Source organism: Brachyistius frenatus, unplaced genomic scaffold (genome assembly GCF_029030835.1).
Source record: "Brachyistius frenatus isolate BFR_SWC_R1_liver_20210118 unplaced genomic scaffold, ASM2903083v1 Contig_4, whole genome shotgun sequence".
In the NCBI taxonomy this organism is placed as follows: domain Eukaryota; kingdom Metazoa; phylum Chordata; class Actinopteri; family Embiotocidae; genus Brachyistius; species Brachyistius frenatus.
This window is the reverse complement of record NW_027210603.1, coordinates 4,602,218-4,625,042: the sequence shown is the minus strand read 5'-3', so window position 1 is coordinate 4,625,042 and position 22,825 is coordinate 4,602,218. Positions and strand designations below refer to the sequence as shown.

The window sequence follows — 22,825 nt, the reverse complement described above, 5'->3', positions numbered from 1 at the left end:
TCCGTTGTCCTCACAGTCCTGACTCAGCCTTATTACAGCATTTTGCAGACCACAGGGAAACCATCCGTGAAGGAAACTCATACTTTCCATCATCTTCTAAAGAAGTCATGAGAAAGAAATTGAGCTGAGGGGATATGGATGTGGGAGGACTTGCTGGTGGGCTGAGGAGAAGGACAGATGTACAGCAGTATAGTTTAAGCTTGGTGTCATTTGTTCCATCTGGCGGTCAGGTTTGCCTGGAGAAGTATTTAAAAGTCAGACAGTCAGCTCCGTGATAACAGAGACCAGGCATTTATTACTCTTACATGACAACTTATGTAATGACAATTTACTCGATGTAAAGAGAGATGTTATTAGGATACCTTGACCTGATTATTTAACTTGGCACAGAAAGGGACTCTTTAATCCGATCCAGTCCAAGTTCCATTCATAAAATCCCCTGCTGTTATCAGCACACCTCCTCATGATTCACACGCATACTTTCCACACCTATATCATCCATAAACACCAAATCCCTTAAAATAGAAAAATAAAAAGAACACAAGAGGGTTCTTTAGTGAAGACGTCTCACCTCATGAAAGGGAGCTGGGCTCTTCTTTAAAAAGCAAGAGGGAAATGTAAGCGGGGCAGAGCTGTGATGCTGACAGGTCATGCCATGTGGTTTACTGGTGGAGTGTCCACTAAACTTCAAACATGGAGTCAAACCTTTCCCTTCACTCCTGCTGAGGAGCTGAGCACATTTGTGCTTACCACCACCGAACCTGTGCTGACTGTGTTTTTGATGTTACTAAGCAAGTGGCATCTTTGTTTTGCCTTCTGGGATCAATAAAACTCAAGCTTGTTAGAGTGAGAGTTAATGGAGTCCACTGAAGCACACACACACATCAAACTGGAAAGAACTGCCAGGCTGATTTAATCTCATCCACATCTCACGTGGCTGTAACTTTCATATCATCTCCTGTTCCTCCTGTCTGTAAAACATCCTGAACACTTTCTAAACTACTAATAAAACTAGATTTATCAAAGTGGCACTGTAATATAAGGGAAAATAAAGCTGACATAGCAGCAGAAGTTGCTGTGCCTGAGGTGCAGACAGACCCCATTCTACCTTTTGGAAACTGGCTACTTCTACTGTTGTTGTGTGTATTTATTCAAAATCTTATCAGTTTTACTTTTAAATCTGTTTTAACTTAGTCATTTTTGTGTTCATTGTATTGTATGTGCTTCAACACTGTGGTTCTGACAACAATGAAACTCTACAAAATAAAACCCCAAAACAAGAATAATGGAAACACTGAGTCACACTGGGCATGTTAGCAAATACAAACTAAGTTGTGTTCCCAGAGGCCAGAGACTAGTGACTTGAAGAACAAATTTATGGTTTTCCATCTAAATTGAAGTAATATGCAAAAATACAAAAAGTAAATAATACATTTTCATTTCAAAGGGTTATTGATTTATATACAAGTATATCAATGAAAGAATAAATACATCCTTTTGGCTTGCTAATGTTATGTCAGAGCACAGAGTCCAAACCACTTTCTTTATGCTGAAAGTCTGTGCTGTAAAAATACTCTCATCTTAAAAAATATTTCATCCGAGTAGGCTTTAAGGGAAACATCTATTTCCTTACCTGAAAAGCATGGCTGGCAAAGCCCAAGCCCAGCTGTCTGCACACCACCATGGCCTCCATGGTCCCCCAGCTGTCGCTGCACACTGTGCCCCACACCAGAGAGCCGTTCCTCTCTGCCAGCACCTCCACACGGCCCTCATAGGGGTTACGGCCGCCACTTAACCGAAGCTAAGGAGAGGGATATGAAGATTTCCCCTCCAGTGCTTTACAAATACATTTTGTTTTGTTTTTTGTATGGCAGATGGAATTACTCACTCGATTGTGGAAGCCCATAGCAGGGACATTACACCTGACAGCTGCATCTTCCTCATGGCTGCAACCCAGAGCTTCACGATTAAAGAAGCACTCAGTCAGAGACTTTTCAAATCCAGAGCACCCCACCTCGTTCATGTGGACCGGCCCGATTCCTGCAGGCACACAGCAGACATATAATAAAATATGTAACTATGATTCTGTTGAATTTATGACTGAACTCGCATCTGGAGGGTTAACATCATGTACATCACAGGGAATAATCTGGAAAGAAGAAATTTGATCCTCAGGTTATACGTTGATTTTTTTTTTAGCCCTGCCATGACTGAAACAGCAGTAGCCTCGCATGCCCGAGTGTTTTGTTAGAACAACAAGCCCATCCAAAGACAGATCTGCATTTCCTAGAATTACCCTGCAAAGGAAACAAGCAGTCAGCTATGTCAAATGAAAATGAGACACTTAAGGCCCATAAAAAAAATTAAATTCTCTCTCTGTGTGGTGAGGTTTCCACAATAGCATGCTAACTTGATGCTGATTTTCTTCCCATGTGACTGAGCAGGAATGTCTCTGGTGACGGACAGGGAGACAGTGGAGCAACATAGATTGAGTCCAGATCTGACAGATGACTATCAAAGATCGAATAAATACAGATGAAATACGGATGACAGAAAACTGCTGCGGGTCAAGAGAAAGAAATAATTCATGTTTCTATCAGCATTATAATCTGACAAAGGGTGAACAAGATATAAATAACAATCATAAATTTGTCAATTGTTCTGAATAAGGAGGACAAATTACATATCTTCAATACAAATAAAGGAATATTTACTTAGGAATATTTTCTTGTTTAGTCCACTTCACTGTGTGTGGCACCATTTTTGGATACTGTGGCCAGCTCATAAAGAATTCCTTCAAATAACCTTGTCAACTGTCCAACAAAGAATTCCTCTTCTGAAACCCATAAAAGCTGTTTTTACTGGAACATTTTGTGCGCTTTTCTGTTTAGCTGTGAGAATAAGGCAGAGGAATAGACAACTGTTCCAGAGAACATATGATTCCCATAAAGCCTCGGTATATTGCATTTCACAGAATCAGGTTTTGGGTCAATGTACAAACACTAATGTGCTACTCCATACATCCCTAATGCCTTCATGTGCTGACTTTAGGTCTAGACTGATTGAACGGAGACAAAAACAGGTGATACATACACCAAAGATAAGGTGTAGGTAGATGTCTCTGGTTTCAGTCCACACCTTTCATTTTCACAGCTGGGAATGAGTTCTGCTTGAAGTTGTGTTTGAACTTTTGTTGAATGATAGTACTCTAACTGTGAAATGTCATCAAAGGTAAAAAAAAAAAACAACCTGTGAACAGTTAAGTTCAACAAAATGTGCAGAGAACCTGTTACAGTATGGGTGAGAGCGGTGAGCCTGACCAACACCAAAACTTCTGAGGCCCTGTTTAAAAAAATCTGACAACAATCTCTGATTTTCTTTTAATACACAAATAAGCATTTTTGGAAAAGATTGATTAAATTTAGTTATGAAAAAATTTGGTATGTACAGAACTATTCAATGAAGAAATTTTTACTTGAAACGTATTCTGTATTGCAATTTTGGCCAAGCCCAGTTTTTCAGACTAGCTTAATTATTTTCTGTGTCTACAGAGTAATTTAACAGAAAATCCCCTTTTTGGATATATTAAAATTTTAAATGTATTTTCAAAATTTATGAATTGGGTGAGTTCAAGCTAAAATCAAGTAATAAGTTGCTCCTAAATTAAAATAAATATATAAATTAGTACATTACAAATAAGACTTATATTACAAAACGTCTTTTTAACCTTCAGCTCTTTTCCCCCCAACATTATTCTTTTCCAACACACTTCAGACTCCATATGTAGTGCAATGATACAGAGTGACAAATCTGTAGGTACCTTGTCCGAGTCGGGCGCCAGTCAGGGCCTCTTTGGCGCTGCCAAACCCGAGCTCTCGACACACCACGGTGGCAGCTTGGATGTTCCAGTTGTCGTCACACACTGTTCCCCACTCTCCGTTCCTCAGCACCTCCACTCGGCCCTCACCTATCATAGCTCCACCTTTCAGACGTACCAATGGTTGCTATGGAAACAGCACACCAAAGAACAGAAATTAGTGGAAATATTATAGAGAATGAAAGAATATTGTTAAATGCTACAGGATTTAGAAAAATCTCAAAAGCTGAACGCTAAAGAAATAATTTAAAGGAAAGATTAACTTTTGACAACATTCTTAGGTTAGAAACACTGTCATCCACATGTTGTTCATGCATATTGTCTAAGGGGATTTCTTTAACAACTTAATGAGCCAGTGATACAACATTATTAGTCTGCACTAAACCTAATTTTATCTCACTAAATAAGAGCTTAAACAATGCACTACTCAAAATAAAGCTGCACCACACATAAACAAAACATCAGCTCAATGTTTACAGTGAAATAATTACCAAGGGTCACCGTTTTTGTAGTTAAGAGAGGAAAAAGTGTCACCTTGGTCCAAAAAGAAATACTGATTTAATTGCAACCCTGACAAATGTTTAGTGTTCATCCATTCAAATGTTTCCAGTACTAAACAGGAAATGGTTTAATCCACTGGTGTACTCATGTCAATAATTGATTATAGTATGAAATATAATATGCATACTGAACTCTCTACTTACATAGAAATGTTTACGCTTCTTAATATGCAATGTAATGGATTATCAACATACTGTATTTATAAAGAAAACAGATTCTGGATTAGACATTTATGTCTTTCTTCAGGATTAATAATAAATTAACTGTATCGATGTCAGAAGAAGCACAAACATCTGCATTGTGTCTAGTTTTAATCGCAAACCCTGATATGAGCCATGTGGTGTTATATCTGATGATTGTTTTCGGCTTTGGAAAGCCTCAGGCCTCCAGAAGGGATTACACTTAACAAAATGCATGCCTGTTTGTCCTCTATTAGACACACTCAGATTTTCCATACATCTGATTCTGCTCACTCTAAAATCACCAAAATCTGATTCAAGTGATGACCTCAAACGCTCCACTCTTGTATGAAGTCCACTCAGGAATACATTCTGAATTTTTACATACAGTATATAATAATAAGGACTGCCATTAGACAGCAGGGTTAAAACAAAGATCCCTTTTGGTCACAACTTTCATACATAAAGGATAAGAGCTGAGTTTCACACCCTGGATTTCCTGCTGTGATGCAAAAGAGATGACCACTGATTCACTGTGCAGCCAAGTGGGAGGCTGTGGTAGAGTGGGTTGCACACTAATCGGATGGTTGGTGGTTCAATCTCCAGCTCCTCCTGTCCACATGCCCAAGTGTCCTTGAGCAAGACACTAAGTTGCTCCCGATGGTGTACCATCAGTGTGTGAATGTGCTCCTGATGGCAGCACCTTGCATGGTGATCTGTCTCATTAGTGTGTGAATGGGAAAACTATGTTAAAGCGCTTTGAGACTGAAAGGTGATAAAGCGCTATATAAGTACAGACCATTTACCAAGTGTGTGTAATCTGACCAACCTCCACCCTGTAGGCCTTCCTGAATCCGGTGCTGACGCTCGGCGCAAACGCCCGTCCGGGCACACAGCTGACCACAACAGGCATGCCTTGCCCACAAGTGCTGTTGCCCCTCAGCTCGATCTCTCGGCCCAGTTTGCAGTCAGAAAGGTCAGCCTCGTTGCCTGTGCAGTTGATGGAGAAACCCCAGTAGTTCTTCTTACGACGCTTGGCCAGCAATCTGAGAAGGAAAAATACAATAATACAAACTATTACAAATTATATTGTGTACTTTTTATGTTAATTCTGCAAAGGTACAAACCATAGGGATTGTTTTTCAGGTTAATGAATGATAAGTGTCAGCATTTTTTCCAAGCTTTCAGGTACCCATCAGTATTACCTCATGCAAAAAGGTACAGATGTGAAACTTGCTTCAAAAAATTGTATCTATTGTGCCTAACATACGTTGTAATATTAGGTTTTTGTTATTTTATGTCACCACTGCTTGGCAATGCTGTTGCTCTATAAATTTTAGAAGAAGGGAATTGACTCATGCAGGGATTACACAGGGAAGCAGGTTAAGTTCAAAGTCTTCATGAGCATGCCAAAGGTCATAAACAGCCAGTGCAGCAAACGACACATGTGTGAAGCAGGCAAAAGAACAACAAAAACCTCAAGAACATAGTCATGCATGAGGACCATAAACTGGTGACAGGAATGGCTGAAAGGCTCCACTAACAGGTACTATGAATCTGTGTGAATGGGGAAGAGGCTGGACTTTATACACACAGAGGCCTGATTGGCTAACGAGACACAGGTGAGCACAATAAACACAAAGACAGGAAGTAAAACAAATATGAACACAGGAGGCTAGTGATTACAAAATAAAACAGGAAATAACTACAAAGAGTTTGAGCTGGTCGTCACGGTCTCAAAAATTGTATGTATAAATGTCACTTGGTGTGTTCAAGAGCTGGTGAGAGGCTTTGACACTGAGCACTCATTGAAAGAGTTGTCAAAACAGTCTGTTACCAACTGAGTTGCCAAACAGTGGTAATGCATAGATGTAAATACCACAAAGCAAATTTTAGGAGTGAAAAAGATGTTTAAAAAAAGATGAACTAAAGAGAATTAGTTTTGGAAAATACAGTGGTGCGAAAAAGTTTGTCCCCTTCCTGATTTCTTATTTTTTTGCACGTTTGTCACACTTAAATGTTTCAGATCATCAAACAAATTTAAATATTAGTCAAAGATAACACAAGTAAACACAAAATGCAGTTTTTAAATGAAGGTTTTTATTATTAAGGGAGAAAAAAAAAAATCCAAACCCACATGGCCCTGTGTGAAAAAGTGTTTGCCCCCTAAACCTAATAACTGGTTGGGCCACCCTTAGCAGCAACAACTGCAATCAAGCGTTTGCGATAACTTGCAATGAGTCTTTTACAGCGCTGTGGAGGAATTTTGGCCGACTCATCGTTGTTGTAATTCAGCCACATTGGAGGGTTTTCGAGCAGTAACCGCCTTTTTAAGGTCATGCCACAGCACCTCAATAGGATTCAGGTCAGGACTTTGACTAGGCCACTCCAAAGTCTTCATTTTGTTTTTCTTCAGCCATTCAGAGGTGGACTTGCTGGTGTGTTTTGGATCATTGTGCTGCTGCAGAACCCAAGTTGGCTTCAGCTTGAGGTCACGAACAGATGGCCAGACATTCTCCTTCAGGATCTTTTTTGGTAGACAATATGGTTCCATTTATCACAGCAAGTCTTCCAGGTCCTGAAGCAGCAAAACAGCCCCAGACCATCACACTACCACCACCATATTTTACTGTTGGTATGATGTTCATTTTCTGAAATGCGGTGCTACTTTTACGCCAGATGTAATGGGACACACACCTTCCAAAAAGTTCAACTTTTGTCTCGTCAGTCCACAGAGTATTTTCCCAAAAGTCTTGGGGATCATCAAGATGTTTTCTGGCAAAAATGAGACGAGCCTTAATGTTCTTTTTGCTCAGCGGTGGTTTTGGTCTTGGAACTCTGCCATGCAGCCATTTTTGCCCAGTCTCTTTCTTATGGTGGAGTCATGAACACTGACCTTAACTGAGGCAAGTGAGGCCTGCAGTTCTTTGGATGTTGTTGTGGGGTCTTTTGTGACCTCTCGGATGAGTCGTCGCTGCGCTCTTGGAAGGTTCACCACTGTTCCATGTTTTCTCCATTTGTGGATAATGGCTCTCACTGTGGTTCGCTGGAGTCCCAAAGCTTAGAAATGGCTTTATAACCTTTTCCAGACTGATATATCTCAATTACTTTCTTTCTCATTTGTTCCTGAATTTCTTTGGATCTCGGCATGATGTCCAGCTTTTGAGGATCTTTTGGTCTACTTCACTTTATCAGGCAGGTCCTATTTAAGTGATTTCTTGATTGAGAACAGGTGTGTCAGTAATCGGGCCTGGGTGTGGCTAGAGATTGAACTCAGGTGTGATAAACCACAGTTAAGTTATGTTTTAACAGGAGGGGACAAACACTTTTTCACACAGGGCCATGTGGGTTTGGATTTTTTTCTCCCTTAATAATAAAAACCTTCATTTAAAAACTGCATTTTGTGTTTACTTGTGTTATCTTTGACTAATATTTAAATTTGTTTGCTGATCTGAAACATTTAAGTGTGACAGACATGCAAAAAAAAATTGGAAATCAGGAAGGGGGCAAACGCTTTTTCACACCACTGTAGTTGTGAGTATTCTCATGTAAAAGAGCACATAAAATATTTTACCATTCTTTCTCACTCTACTAAAATCATAAGGAGCTGTTTTATTTGATGTGGGAATTTTTTTTTTCGAGATTGAGGAATTCATCAGTGCTCATCCAAATACTGGGAAGCACAAAGGGAGTATTATTCTGAGAAAACCATAACACTTCCATGCCCCCATACTTGAATGGGAGTCATCGACTAAAGGTCACAGAGGAAGCCCAACAACAGTGGCCCTTGAAGCGGGTCCGAGGCTTGGAAGAAGCAGACCATGTAATGAAACCAGCAGGAGCTACATTTACAGCCTTTTAGTTATTACAGCTTTTTCACAGGTTGTGGTTATGTTGCTCCAAGTTGGTTTGAATACAGCAACAATTTGTGGTCTGATGCCAAATTTAGCTTCAGGCTTTTCATTTTTGTTGGATTGATATTGGCATGTTTGGTGAACAGATCTGCCCTTTGTTGCTCAGGTAAAAAAAAAAAATAAAAAGATTAAATGTGCTCTTTCACCTCTTGAAACAGCAAAACATATGAGACCACAGCAGGATCACACGGTTTGAAACCACACAAGCTTTGTGATCTTAAGTGATAACCAAAGTTAAGTGCTGATTTGATGTGCCTTGTATTTCCTTTAGTTAAAATGCATCCATATGTAAGATTAACATTAAATCAGATGTGATCATGTCTACCAAAGCTTTCAAAATAAAAACATTTGTCTTCTTTGCCTTATTCTTACCATATCACAGACATCACTACAAAAAGCCAGAAAAATGTATGTGAAGATCCAGGTGCAGATATGGATCATTACACATCCCACGGATTAAACAGGACTTGTAAATAAATCTATTTTTAAGTCTGTAAGGTTTTGATTTCAGAGTTTTTATCCTGTGGTTCTGAGATGCTTTAGAAGATATCAGAGTCCAACGCTGGCTGGTAGTAAGATCTGCTCATGTGATTGTTTTCTCATGTGCTGTGAGCATCTGTTTGATTTTGAACTTTAGTTCAGCACATAAAAAGGTTCAGATGCAAAGTGCTCTACAAAACAGCTGCGCAGCATTGTATTAGACACTTATGAAAAGCAGCATGTTAAAACTGCTGCTGGGAGGAAAACAATTACATAGAGTCAGAAGAGCCACTGTTTCACAGCGAAGTGCACTCAGTCGTTTCCCAGCAAAGCTCATCCTTCATCTGCTAAAACTTCCTTTGGCAGGATTTGGCTTTTTGTCAAGAATTTACAGGCCGGAGCCTGTTTAATCTCAGTGTGGAAAATGGATGAAGGGGTGAGTGATTACCAGAGTAAACAAACTTGGTTATGTAATGGGTCCTCACATCAGTTTAGTATGGGCTGAACATTCCTACATGGCTCAACACAGCATTTCAAAAAAAGCCAAATGGGTACCTCCCAGAAATATTTTTAACATAAAAGTGTTTGAATCATGTGGTGTCCCTCAAGAGATGATTTTTTTTTTTTCATATTTTTTACACGGGCATGAATAAAAGGATTCATATATGTAGCCCTGCTATATTCCTATAACCTAAGCTGTATTTAAGTAAGTTAACAGTTTGCGAAGCCTTTCATTACATCAAACTGTCCTCGTTTAAACGCTGTGGCCCTGGCACCAGTACTCACTTGTAGGGTCGGCTATTGAAGCGTTTCTCCCCGGGAAAACCATGCATGCCACAGATGACCCTGCTGTTCATCTCCGTCCACCCCTCGTTGCAGATCTGTCTCCACTTGCCTCCATCTTTCACCTCCAGAAAGCCCTCAGTGATGGGAATCCTTTTCCTGTGAGAGTACGTGGCTCTGATCCTTACCTCCTCCACCTGCACAGTCAGACTCTGACAAACACAACAGAGGAAACGGTTGACCACTCTTCTCCAGATAGCAGAAAATATACAGACAATGTTCAATATACAGACAACTGATTTATAATCAGTTTTAAAACTGCAGTTTTATCCTATAGGATGCCTCACTGTTGGATACACCTCCAGATGATGGCATCAGTTAAACACTGGCCAAAGATTTGACCACAGCTACACAACAATGACTAAAGTTTCCATACATTTATTTTATCTTTGCAAACATGCTTTATTAGTGCAGAATTCACTACTATTATCGAGACTAAAATATATCTACAATTATTAAATGAATTGACATTAGTTTTTGCAACACATATGCATTTTCCCCAGAGGATGAATAATCAGATTTGGTGACCCCCTCCTTTCTTTTCCTTTAAGGTTACACTTGTAGTTTTATGTATAATATATAGAAACGGATTGTATTTAATGCCATTAAATTCCCCCTTAGACTCGTTCTGGGTATTTGGCGCATATGGACTCTTTCTCCCTGAGTCACGTGTTAGAGTGTGAAACTTGAAATGTGACATTACTTCTATGAACTACACTGACTCAGTGTCATTGCTTTATAAATAGTCTTATGTAATTGGTGAACATAATCTCAAATGTTATTTACATGATGCAGTTGATTTTGTATATACACTGAGTTCACATGTATTCTTCCACTTGATATAATGTAAATACAATACAGCCTGAGTCATAAAGGAAAACTGTATTGCGTGTGAACGTAAAACTGTTAAAGAAAGAATAAATAATTGTGCTGTGGTCTTGCAGGAACTCAACATTTTTCATGTGCTTGAAAAAAACAAGTCAAGCTGAAAAACGTGAAGTTGAAATTTTGTTTAAACTTGTTAAGTGTTGCAGAGAGGTCTCAGCAGATCAAATAAATATCTGGAATTTTCTCTCTGTCTTCTTTGGGTCATCAGGGTTTAGAGCTGAGATTTAAGGGCCGGCAGGTAGTTTGTAAACAACATACATGAGAGTTCTGTCATAACTAGCTGGCATTGTTTTGGAAAAAGTAAAGTACTGTAAGGGAATATTGCATAGATGATTTGGATGTTAAGATAAAAAAAAAAAAATTAAACGCAGTGCGCAAAGAAGCTGAAAAAAAAAAAAACAGCAGAAAAGGAGAAACACAAATCTTCTCCCTGTGGGGATGTGTGGAAGGAATCAAGGCCAAATGTCTGTTTAAAGGCTTCACACCTAGCGTCTTAGATGTCGGCGATTACCAGAAAGGTGAAGCAGTGATAGAAGAAGTTAAAAAAGAATAAAAAAATGATCCATGAAATTGTGTAGATTGAGATGTTAAACAGAGGTGGAAGACAGAAGATGCAGTGAGCAAGTGTTTCAGGTTGGAGAGTGTCAATGGGTGGTCCACAGATTATTACAAAGGGCTATAAACCCAGCTGATTGGACTGAGGGTCACTGATGCTCTCAATTAGCATCATGTGTCCTGAAGAGCCCTAAATCCAGAAGGCATGGCTTTATGGGAAAACAGCTACGTAACAACATTGTTCATTCTCCTGCATGAGCCAAATGCTGCCACTGGTAGTTCCTGGCAGGGTGTGAGGTTGTAGTGTGGGTGCCAAAAAGAGCTCAAGCTCTGAGCTGCAAAGATCAGCAAAATGCTGATATCGGTAATTTTGGAACAGCTAGTTTATTTAACAGTGAGAAAAAAAAAACATTCAGGCATGTCTCCCGGAATATTAAATGTTTGCACACAGGGTGGTTTCCTGAGATGGCGTCAGCCTGAGGGAATGTTCAAGGCTACAGGGTCTCAACACTCAAGACTTCAGCACAGGAGGAGCTTTGACTAAGACTGTTCCAACAGTGACCCTGGCCTACTGACCGCAGCAGTTAAAGGGGGTAAAAACCACTCTTTCATGAGGAGATTCCTGCTGGCTAGAGCATGACAGAGTATTTTCCGTTGTTGCCTGACAGGATAGGGAAAGCCAGGAGATGTGATCATGATCAGGGAGCTGGTGCCTATCTCAGTGTTTTGACTTTCTTTGCTTTAATGTAAAAGCAAAACAAGAATAATGTAGAGATTATCTATTATGATAATAGAAAATTAAAAAAACATGAAGCTAATTTATAACATATAACAAAAGAAAAGGAACGAGAAAGAAGATGACTGTTAGGTGAATGTACCCGACAGAAAACTAAAGAAAATTAAATCAAAGAAAAAAAAGTGAAGATTAAAATACCAGACGAGTATGAGTGAAAAATGGGGCACTGAGATGGGTCTGACCAGTGTTGCATTTGGCTCAGATGAAGGAAACTGGCTGTCTGAATGTGTGAGACTGAAGAGAAGTGGACAGATATGCACAGCTGGGATCAGTCCAGGCGTGCTCCACCCCCCGAAATCCTGACCACCAGACATAAACTCAGCATAAGCCTGCTTGGCTGAAGCCCAACTCTACATCAGTCACATCATAGCAATTTCTGTGGGGAAATGCATAAAAAAAAAAAATTCAGCTACAGAGCAATGAACATGGACACATGATAAACTGTTTCACATTACACGACTAAAAACCCTAATATCAATTTATGAAACCAGGAAGTACAGAAATACAAGAAAGGAATAGTTTTCACTTTACTGCTGAGAGTTAGATGAGAAGATTGATACCACGGTCATACCTGCATGCTAAATATGAAGAGCTTAGCATAAATTAGCTTAGCTTCAAAGACTGTAACCAAAAGCAATGGTATGCATTTAACAAACAGGATATGACATGCTAATCGATGAGATTTAGAGGTGCTGCTAGGTGGATTTTAAACTTTAGATTTAGATGATTCTGCCCATTTTCAGTGCTTAGCCAAGCTAAGCTAAACTAAGCTAAGCTAAGATAATAGGCAGCTGGCAGTAGGTACATACATGTGTCCTAAACGTTTCACTTAAGAAAACAAAGTATATTTCCCAAAGTGTCAACATTTTCCTTGAAGTGTAGATAAATGGATCTCGTGGATCAGCGAGTCTTTTGGCCATTTTGGCAAACAGATCAGCCTTAAGAACTCATTAGTAATGAGTGTAGGCTTCTTTCCCACAGGTCATACTGAGGTTAACGCTTTACTGGACATTTCTACGGTGTTACCTCATCTTACCAGTTACAACTCCCTATTTATTTATATTTTATCATATTTATTCATTCTACTGCTTTTTTCCCCAAAATAATTTCGTACATTTTTTTTTGTTCTTATTTGTGAGTGGCGACTGAAAAAATAAAAGAAATGAAAAACATTCTTCTTTCAATGAGAGTCTGTAAAGTGAGCTTTGACCATTACTGAACTATTTCCAACTGGAGAGCCGATTTGTTTTTCTGACTGGGTCGCCGTCACAATGTAGATGTGTGAACATGAGGCTGTGGTCTAGCCAGTGTCTGACTAATGCTTCCACTACTGTGCATTTCTTCCACTTTATTCAGCCTCAAGCCCTGCTGCACGTTTATCTGCACGTGCATCAGTCACCCCCCCACCCACACCCGCTCCTCCTTACGGTACATGGCAAGTATAAATGCTAATCACGCCAGATGGACAGCAAGAGAACAGCAAGGCTCTTTGAAATGACTTTCACATCTGCCCCACCCGACTCTCTGCCTCCCAGTCTGCCGGACTGACAGAGGCAGTGTGTGTGTGTGTGTGTGTGTGTGTGTGTGTGTGTGTGTGTGTGTGTGTGTGTGTGTGTGTGTGTGTGTGTGTGTGTGTGTGTGTGTGTGTGTGTGTGTGTGCATCTGGAATATCTATTAGACTGTAATGCTCCCATAGTGGCAGTGTAAAGAAAAAGGCGCACAACTCATCTCAGACTGGACTTACCTGGCTAAAGCACAACTGGCTGTGTTGGATGTAGTAGATGTAGATAATTTAAAACTCCAGCATATAATCAGTGGAAACCCCATTTCTACTAACTAGGCCCCAGGCAAACTGCTGCCTATGTAATTAAAGGAGCAGTTTGACATTTTGGGAACTATGCTCGTTTGCTGTATTTGACAGTCAGATGAGACTCTCTGTGTCACAGCATGTAGCCATGTCAAATAAATAACTGTAAAAATGTAGCTACAGCCATCAGCTGGTTTGCTTAGCATAGAGACTAAGGTCCCCCAATTTACAATTGGTATCTCATTTGTTTTAGTCACCAATTTGTGATTCAGACTCTCGAACATTTCCTGTCAAAATGCAGGTACAGTAGGCTACCTTTAAGCATGAGTTAGCCAGGTGACCAGCTCACTGCTGTTAGTCAAGAAATGACCATACATTTTACAGGTGCTGATATGCAGATTTTACCACCTTTGAGATTGCCAAGTAGATGTTTTAAGCCGAGTTTTGCTAAACCAACCATTTCCTATCTGTAGCTTCATGTAACAAAAATGAGGACTATTACTATTACTGATCTTTGATCTTTTAATCCGAATCCTAACAAGAGAGCGAATACACATGTCTCCCAAAATGTCAAACTGTTCGTTTCAGTCAACATGTCCAGTACAGAGATATACATAAATATATAATACAGTAGCTAAACTTGTGGTTTGGGAAATTTAATTTATGCTGCTCCTATACAAACATTGAAATGGTTACTGCATAGTGACACTGACAATATTTTGGGTGACTGATGGATACTTGTGTTTGGACAGTTTAAGTTGTGTAATATTGATACTTCAGCCATGATGTCGATTTACAGCTCACATCCAATAATTCACATTTAATGAGTCATCAAGCTGCACAGATGTTAAATCATAAAGAAAAAGTGTGAATCATAAAAGTCAGAAGTTGGGCTCTCTGCAACCCAAAGGAGAGCTGAGGCCACAGCTGCTGAACATGTGGTGAATCTATCTGCTACTCTGTCTTCAAGAGAGAAACTGGCCTCAGCCTCCTGACATGCATCAACCCTTTCTCCCCTCGATCACTCTCCTCCTCGTGAGCCCCTTGCAAACATCACGCTGAAGGCAGATCTTACTTTGGCTCAGGTTTCCTTTTTGTTGTATAGAGAATGTGAGGCTTTGAAATTCTTGTAAGCAGAAACCGTCACACCTGATTGACAAGCACAAACTCGGCCCCGTTCAGATGTGTAAAGAATCAAAAGGCTTTCAGCGGCTGCAGTCTGTTATAACAACCCGTGTGTCAGTCTGTGTCTGAGTGCTGACTCTAGATGTAAGTGTTTGGCTGAAGTTAACGAGGTTAATGGTCTGGTGGTCCACTGCAGCTGCTCAATTTTTTTGTATCCCTTCAGAAAGAAGATTTCCTCTCACGTCCGAAGATCAACTCAGCTAAACTCGTCATCTGTTTATAATCATGTGGAGTTTCTGTAATTTTCTATCTGAAATTTGTTTATTTTCTTCACTTGTGCTGGTTTGTGAGCAATCGAAGTACAAATAAAAGGGATTCCAGCTCATGTGAGTAACACTTCCTGTTGGATTGTTCTCTTTGGCAGGGAACACAATCTGCTGCATTGCACAACGATTCCACACGTGCTGTGCACGTGTGGAATCGTTGTGCAGTTCGCATAACTGTGTGGAAAACACAGGGCGAAGAACATCCTGAAATAACTCCTATCAAACCTTACCACCTGTAATTATCCTCAAAAGATACATCATGCGCTGAGGTTTGCTGTTCCCACATGAACAAGTGACCATGGCAGAGCTGATTAAATCATCTGTACAAACGTGAGATAAACAAAATTCCCTGCCATTGTTGTGTCTAGTTCTGATGACAAATGTTACCCCCTACTCAGAAGGACATTAACCATCTCCTGCACATGATAATACTAACGTGACTGTGGTGGGGTATTGTGCCCAATAAATCAGACTCCAGGACCTGTTGTTGGACCAGTGGGGGGCATTAGATGCTGCATGGTAAAATATCTAACAATATGCAAGACCATGATTCAGTCACACAGGAATGCACGTTCGTTTGTTGTTTCAAGAGTGTTGCATTACCAGCCGAGACCATTTGTACCGGCGAGACACGAATCTTTTGTCTCCAGAGGTCAGCAGACCGTGTTAAAAATTGACGTTACTTCCAAGAAGAAGCAGTTGGGAGGGTCAGAGGTTTTTCAGCAGAATTACTTGATATTCTGTAAATGCCCTCATTAACCTCATAGGTTGTCTTTGACTGAATCTGCAAGAATTCAAATCCAGCAACACATGCTGTTTTTATTAATAACAGACTGATATTTTCAGTAGACTATTATTTGTGGTTAAATCTGATCTTGCCAGATGGAGCTATTATGGTGTGCTCTTCACATTCCCAGATACCGTAAAACAGTCTCAGGATGTAACCCTCACACAACCAAAATAATCATTTGAGGCAACTTTGTGAACAGTACATTCACCCTGACATGCACTAGTAAAGGGTCAGTGAGAAGAGTTTAGTGGGATCTAGTGGCAGAAATTGATTAATTATATTCATAATCATGTTTTTTATTAGAGTTTAATCACCTGAAACTAAGAATTGGTGCCTTTTAATTACCTTAGAATGAGCCCTAGATATCTACTTAGGGATCAGATCCTCCTCCACCATGTTGCACCGACATGTTTTTGCAGTAGCCCAGAAGGGACAAACCAAACTTTAGACAGACTTTCGTGTTTTCCACAAGTTTGGCAGCCACTGTAAATTCTCGAACACCCTTGGTAGGGACGGATGATGCGAGCGGTTGGTTGCAATCTGCAACCTCACTGCTACATGCCACTACACTGCTTCTTTCAAACTTACAAGCAGAAATTGGTGGTAATACAAATTTTCATAGTAATGAAAAATACCCACTGCGTCACCCTTTTAGTGCACACAGTTGGGAGTGTGAACTTTCCGGATTGAGCACAGAATGTCAATTCATGCTGTGAATAAACAGATTACAGGAACAGTGCTGCCCATTGGCGATGTCAGTTCAAGCATAGTTAAAGAGGTGTAGCAACACCCTTTTCCTATTCCTCTCCCCTATGACTTTAAAGACTTCGGCCAGACCAAGGAAATATTTACGGGGTGGAGGACAGAACTGCAGTAACCCCCCAGATATCCTAAATACACAGGACAATTATAGAGAACAAGCGGGTGCTGCTTTCATACATAACCTACAAAAATCTGAGTGTTGCGAATAACGTTCAGCAGACCAAAATAATCATTTCAATTTCTCCTCTCTCCTGGTCCTCCGTTCCCAGGACTGAACCAGCCACTGGAAAGATAAAAGAGGATTTCAGATGCTCTCCTCAGGCGTGTTATCTTAACTGAATCCAGTAAAAAAACAGTGACTGTTCTGGTGATGCAGCCAAATCTACGCCTCCCATGAACAAACAAAAAAGTCTGGTATGAATGCCGTCACAAAGTGCTGAACTCTCTTCTAATCTGCCTCTGCCAAACAAATGTTGCTTCATCTAAATCCATATGGTTTTGAGAGGAAAACCCTCTATGTCGTTCAACAACTTGCCTTCAGACAAGTTGAAGGAATGCCTCCATCTTGTTTTCTCCCCCCTCCCCTTTCTGCTGTCACGTTCACAGGCCCACACTGACTTTCCATCGGTACAGAGGCGTTTTTCTGCAGCCAGACGGGACGGTCTCCCTCCTCTGAGTCAGCTACACAATCTCCCAGACTGCACGTAGGGAGGAGGAGGAGGGGGGCTGATGTGGGCAGAGATAGATTAATAGGAGCCTGGCGAAGTCATTAGTTCGAAAGGTGGCGCGGACAGCATGACATTATGCACCATTCTGACTAACTCGGGGATCATTTCATTTGCATTATGTTACGATAGATGAGACTTGCTACACTCATTTTATCCAGACACAGAGATTACCTTTCCTCTGGGCCAGTACTATAATTACTAGTTGTATGTTTTTTTTATACAGGAGCTGGTCAAATAAGCTGTTATTCACTTTGCCTTGTTATGACACTGTTTACCAAGTGGAGAGGTACACATCACTAAATTAAAATGGGTTGCATGCAGTACAAACTACTTCTTACATAGCAATTAGCTGTGACTTCACATTATAAAAACAAATTATGCCTTCAAGGAAGTAAAGTTTCATACTTTGTTTTGCCTTTTATAACCATCATTTTTGTTTCAGTGGCTTCCTGTTCAAGCTTGTTATGGGATGGGACATGTTTCCCAGCAGACACTTTACATATTATTGGAAGGATGAGCCCAACCCGGTTTCAGACTTCTGGAGAGCTGGAAGGATTTGAAGGAAATAAATCACTTTGAGACTTTCGGAGAAATGCACGGTGATAAGGTTTTTCTTTCATTCTCAGCCTATCCTCTGTTCCTTCTTTTTATTGTACAGAACATCTGTTCAGGTTATGTGTGCGTACTTGAAGCATGTGTTGGTCAGTGTTGGTAATTCTATGACCAAGCGATTCCACCCTGTTGTTAACACTTGTGTGAGATTATATGCACATATACACGTATTTATTACACCATGAGTGTGAACCTTTGACTGCGAGTGTGTCCATGTGAACCTACCTCGTTGCTGTCTGCCTGATTCCGGATGAACTTAAATCCTGGAATGCGCTTCTGGGTGCACACCACCCCGACATCCTCTGAGTGCTTGCAGTCAGACACTCCAAAGCCGTTGGACTCACACTGAGCCAGGCTCCTCTCTGCACCGGTGCAGTGCACATTGTCGAGCCAGATGTGGCCTGGAATGGAAAGAGGAAAAGATATGACCAAATGGACATGTGTTCAGATGTAAATGAAGATTTCCTTGTGTAACACACTGTATGCTTTTGAGATTTTTCTTTGGTTACTTTGTTCAGTCTAGTTTTGAAAGGATGAAGCTAATCAGCCTGAAGGTTTTATTCAGCAGTTACAATACATTTATAGGATTTTTGTTGTTGTTGTTCTTTTTCTTTGTGGTTTGTCATGTATTTTGATTTTTTTTTTTTCCCTTTGCAGAACTGAAACTATGAGTAAATTAAGTGATTCAGCAATGAACAGAAAATTTATCTGCAACTGCTTTGATGTTTGAGTGATCATTAAAGCTTCTTTGTTGCTTTATTTCGTCTTATGTGGTAGTAAATTGATTAATTTTGGGTATTTGACCCAATCATTAGTTGATTATGAAACAATATAATTGACGACTAAACCAATGAACCAATAAAATAAATAAACCAATATAAATGACAATATTCATTATTTGAAGCACAAATTTATTGCTGTATTTTGACATTCTCTGTAACCATTACTTAATGCTTCTTTATTGGACTGCGGGAGTTCCACTGAGCTACATGCAAATCCTCACTTCCCTTTAAACTTCCCTAATAAGGGATTACTTCATCTAAATAATACAAATAAAATATTGGCCCAAACATCATACTTTGATAGCTAAAGCTGTGAGTCACACCCTTTTGACATATTCAGCATTTCCACTGAAGTCTCGTCACAGAGACAGTAAAACTACTCACTTGGAGATGTGTTTGGGTTCTATCATAACCTGGCCAATAAATGTAGTCATCTGCTGTCCAGCTGGCTGTTCTGAGTCACCCGTGAGGGAAACCACATACCTGTGGCCATGGAAACTACCAAAAGGCCGTTAATCATTCAGGCAGTCTCAACATGTTGCTGAGGAACATCTTGATCATACCAACAAAGTGACTGCATGTTGTACGGTCACGTAGTTTGCAGAAAGCCTCTGGAAACTTTTTGTCATAAGGGCCAAGTTTTCTGGTGCTGAAAAAAGGCATGTGCTCAGTACATCTTTGTCTAAACAAGTACTCAGCATTGCCAGTTGTGATAAATCTGGATTGCTGTGTTAATACTATCATTTGCAGGCCTTGCAGGGATTTAACGAGCCACTGAAAAGAGCAGAGAGCACAAACCACATGGAGCCAACAATTGAGCTTTTATTGGCAACCACATTAAAAATTCAAATCAAACAAACTCCTTAAGAGATCTGACTAAAATGGATTTTGTAATTGAGCAATTTGTAGCCCAACACTGGCCAACCTTTGCATTTTCAGTTTTTTTCACATTGAGATAGCAAATAATAGTTGTGTAACAGCAGTTGGGGATCTGATTAACATCCCTGCAGGAAAAACCCTCTGCATCCAAAACGGATGTCCTTATACTTGTCACATAGTAATGTCTTCAATTAAAAACATTTGGTGGTTTAATTCACCAGAGCATAAATCATCCTGATTGGGAAATGGAAAATCCTCTTAATCCCTTTTATAGCCACGTGTCTCCATCAACAACTATAAAACACAGATAAAACTAGTTTCCATCCACACACATTCAGCCCCCTTAAATCTCCTATAATCTGATTGCCAGGAAAGCAGGAACTGTACTCCTCCTTCTACAAATGTTAGGAAGGTAATTTTTCATTTCATACTGTGCAACTTTACATTTTGTGACAAAAATCAGCTTTTTCTGCTAATGTTATATCAACATTTATCTTCTTCCCCAACTAATAATGAAAACATGGAACTTCACAACTTTCTGTTGAACATTTGAAGGACAGTCTAACCTAATCCCTAAACATAAACTACTACATAAAGGAAGTGCAAACTGTTACTTTTTTGCACAGCCAGCATAAACGTATGCTGTATGTCAAACTGCTTGTTTATTGCTTCTCATAAAATAGTATATGCATGGAGTGCATAACTTCACAATTGTGATTAAAAAAATTCCACAATGACTGTAATGCTTTGAGAAGTTAATTGGGAACTGTGGCTGACCCAGTGGTAAAACATGTCTTTAACAAGGGACCCAAGGCTCCCTTACAGCTACCAACATACATTCACCACCAGCAGCTATCACATTTAGGGAGTTGGGAATCTCATCAGTAATCGAGGAAATCTCGCACGACAGAAAGAAAAGCGAGGTGAGATTACATCTGCGTGTGTCTGGTTTACACGCCCAGTGTTTCCATCTTTTCCCCACTTCCATGCTCTGAACTGATTGGAGAGTCTCAGTCCTCCTTTGATGGGGAAACCAGTGCCTGAAGGTATCAGCAGTCAGACAGGAGGAAACCTGGACCTCATTCAGGGATTTCCATGGAACATACAAGTGCATGGAGAGATGTGTATGCGGTTGGGCGCCTGATGGATTGCTCAAATTAACACCCTATAACCCACACCTCAGTTTCTAAACAGCTGAATAACATGATTTCAGGCTGGACTTTAGAGGTTTTTGATTAGTTAATACTGAGTTGAGGTCCCAACAGACACTTCTCATAAACTCATTGCTACTTTTCTTACCTTCTCCTTTTCCATACTTGGCTGAGGGTGACCAGGATTCTGCATCCATGAAGCCAATCTCTCTGCACACCACTTGGGCAGCAGAGCTGGAGAAGTCATCATCGCACACTGTCCCCCACTCTCCATTGTAGAGAACTTCCACCCGGCCCTCGTAGTGTTTCCGCTTCTCCCCCGCTAGACGTAGCTGGATTACAGGCTTGCCAGAGTCTGACTGGGCGCCGCACATCACCCACATACACAGCAAGGTGGACAGGAGACAGTGAATAGCAACTGGGCGCAACATGATGCAGAATGATGGGGGAAACGATGAGCGATCTAAAGGGAGATACAAAGACAAAACAACGTTAGCATCAACAGTATAAAACTTTTTTTTTTTTTTTTGTAAAAGTGGTTAAAAGTTTTTTCCAGTTCCAAAGAGTTAAATTGAAGGCTGAATGTTATCTGAAGACAGGCAGAGACAGACAGTCATTTGTGGTGCGTTGTCGATAATGTGAGGAGTGTCAGCATGAAACCGTGCACAGTAAGGTTTGGCAATCATATCAGGCGCCCAAAGGCCCTTCAGTAGTCTCTATTCAACCACAAGTATTGTAACAGGATTCGCCAGAGTTTTACAGTATATTGAGCAAACAGCAAATACATTTGACCGCCACTAAGAGAGAGAAATGGAGAATTTGGGAAGGTTTGGTCAAGAAGGAGGGTTGAATTGCTGAGACAAGGATTCCTCTCACTGTCTTTCTGGCAGCCTAATGGACAGCAAATGTGGGCTCCTGTCGGGAGAATGCAGCCCTGCTCATTATCTGCTGATCCTAGAGGCAAGGAGGTTCAAGGAGAAAGTTGACTCCACCTCAATATTTCATGGCATACCATGAAAGTGTCAACGATACAACCAAAAGTCCCAAGGGAGGAATGTTCCTGAAGTCAAGGGAGGGAAGGAAGACAGTGAAAGTAAGAGGACCTCCACATCCTCTGGTGTGTGTGTGTGTGTGTGTGTGTGTGTGTGTGTGTGTGTGTGTGTGTGTGTGTGTGTGTGTGTGTGTGTGTGTGTGTGTGTGTGTGTGTGTGTGTGTGTGTGCGGGGGGGGGGGAGGGGAAGGGTGCTTTCCATGTTGACGTCATAGCAACAGCCAAACAAACTTAGGGTTGGAGTACACGGTCAATAAATTGCGAAACTGTGTGGGAATTCACTTAGAGTAAAACATCTGGTTCATTTTTCCATGAAAGGAAAGAGTTCAGCAGGAGACACTTTAATTTGTTTTGTTTTTTAACATTCAGTGTGTCACAGACGTTAATTTAACGCAGTGAGTGAAGCATTAGCACTGTGACCATTAGACTTGAGAGTGCACTTCTGAGCAGCTGTGAGCAAAGAAACATCACTCCAGTCAGCACTCAAGGCACCTTTAAAGGTACAATATGTCAGATCTTTCTTTTAAAATGTTAAAAAAAAATGAACAACAGAATGTTTAGGAATAACAGTGTTGATGTTTTTAATTGTTACACGGATGTCTACTGAAGTTGAAGTTACCAGCAACTCCTGGCCTGTCCTATCGTGTGATACCACCCCACACCACAAGAGGTGATCGTGAGTCAGTGTACGCCCAGTCTGCCCTCAGTCCGACATGAGAG

At 40.5% G+C, this 22,825-nt stretch overlaps 1 protein-coding gene across 1 annotated transcript in view; it reads right to left on the bottom strand.

The window, feature by feature from the left end:
* The window catches only part of loxl2a (lysyl oxidase-like 2a), a 34,152-nt gene that overhangs the window by 9,511 nt on the left and 1,816 nt on the right, over window positions 1–22,825 (bottom strand). The window contains exons 2-8 of the mRNA XM_069711661.1: window positions 21,204–21,518; window positions 18,469–18,644; window positions 9,798–10,006; window positions 5,447–5,663; window positions 3,821–4,004; window positions 1,889–2,040; window positions 1,634–1,801 (exon numbers count right to left, since the gene is read on the bottom strand). Coding sequence (XP_069567762.1) covers window positions 1,634–1,801; window positions 1,889–2,040; window positions 3,821–4,004; window positions 5,447–5,663; window positions 9,798–10,006; window positions 18,469–18,644; window positions 21,204–21,486 — 1,389 coding nt within the window. The 5' untranslated portion in view covers window positions 21,487–21,518. The remainder of the gene's footprint in view (window positions 1–1,633; window positions 1,802–1,888; window positions 2,041–3,820; window positions 4,005–5,446; window positions 5,664–9,797; window positions 10,007–18,468; window positions 18,645–21,203; window positions 21,519–22,825) is intronic.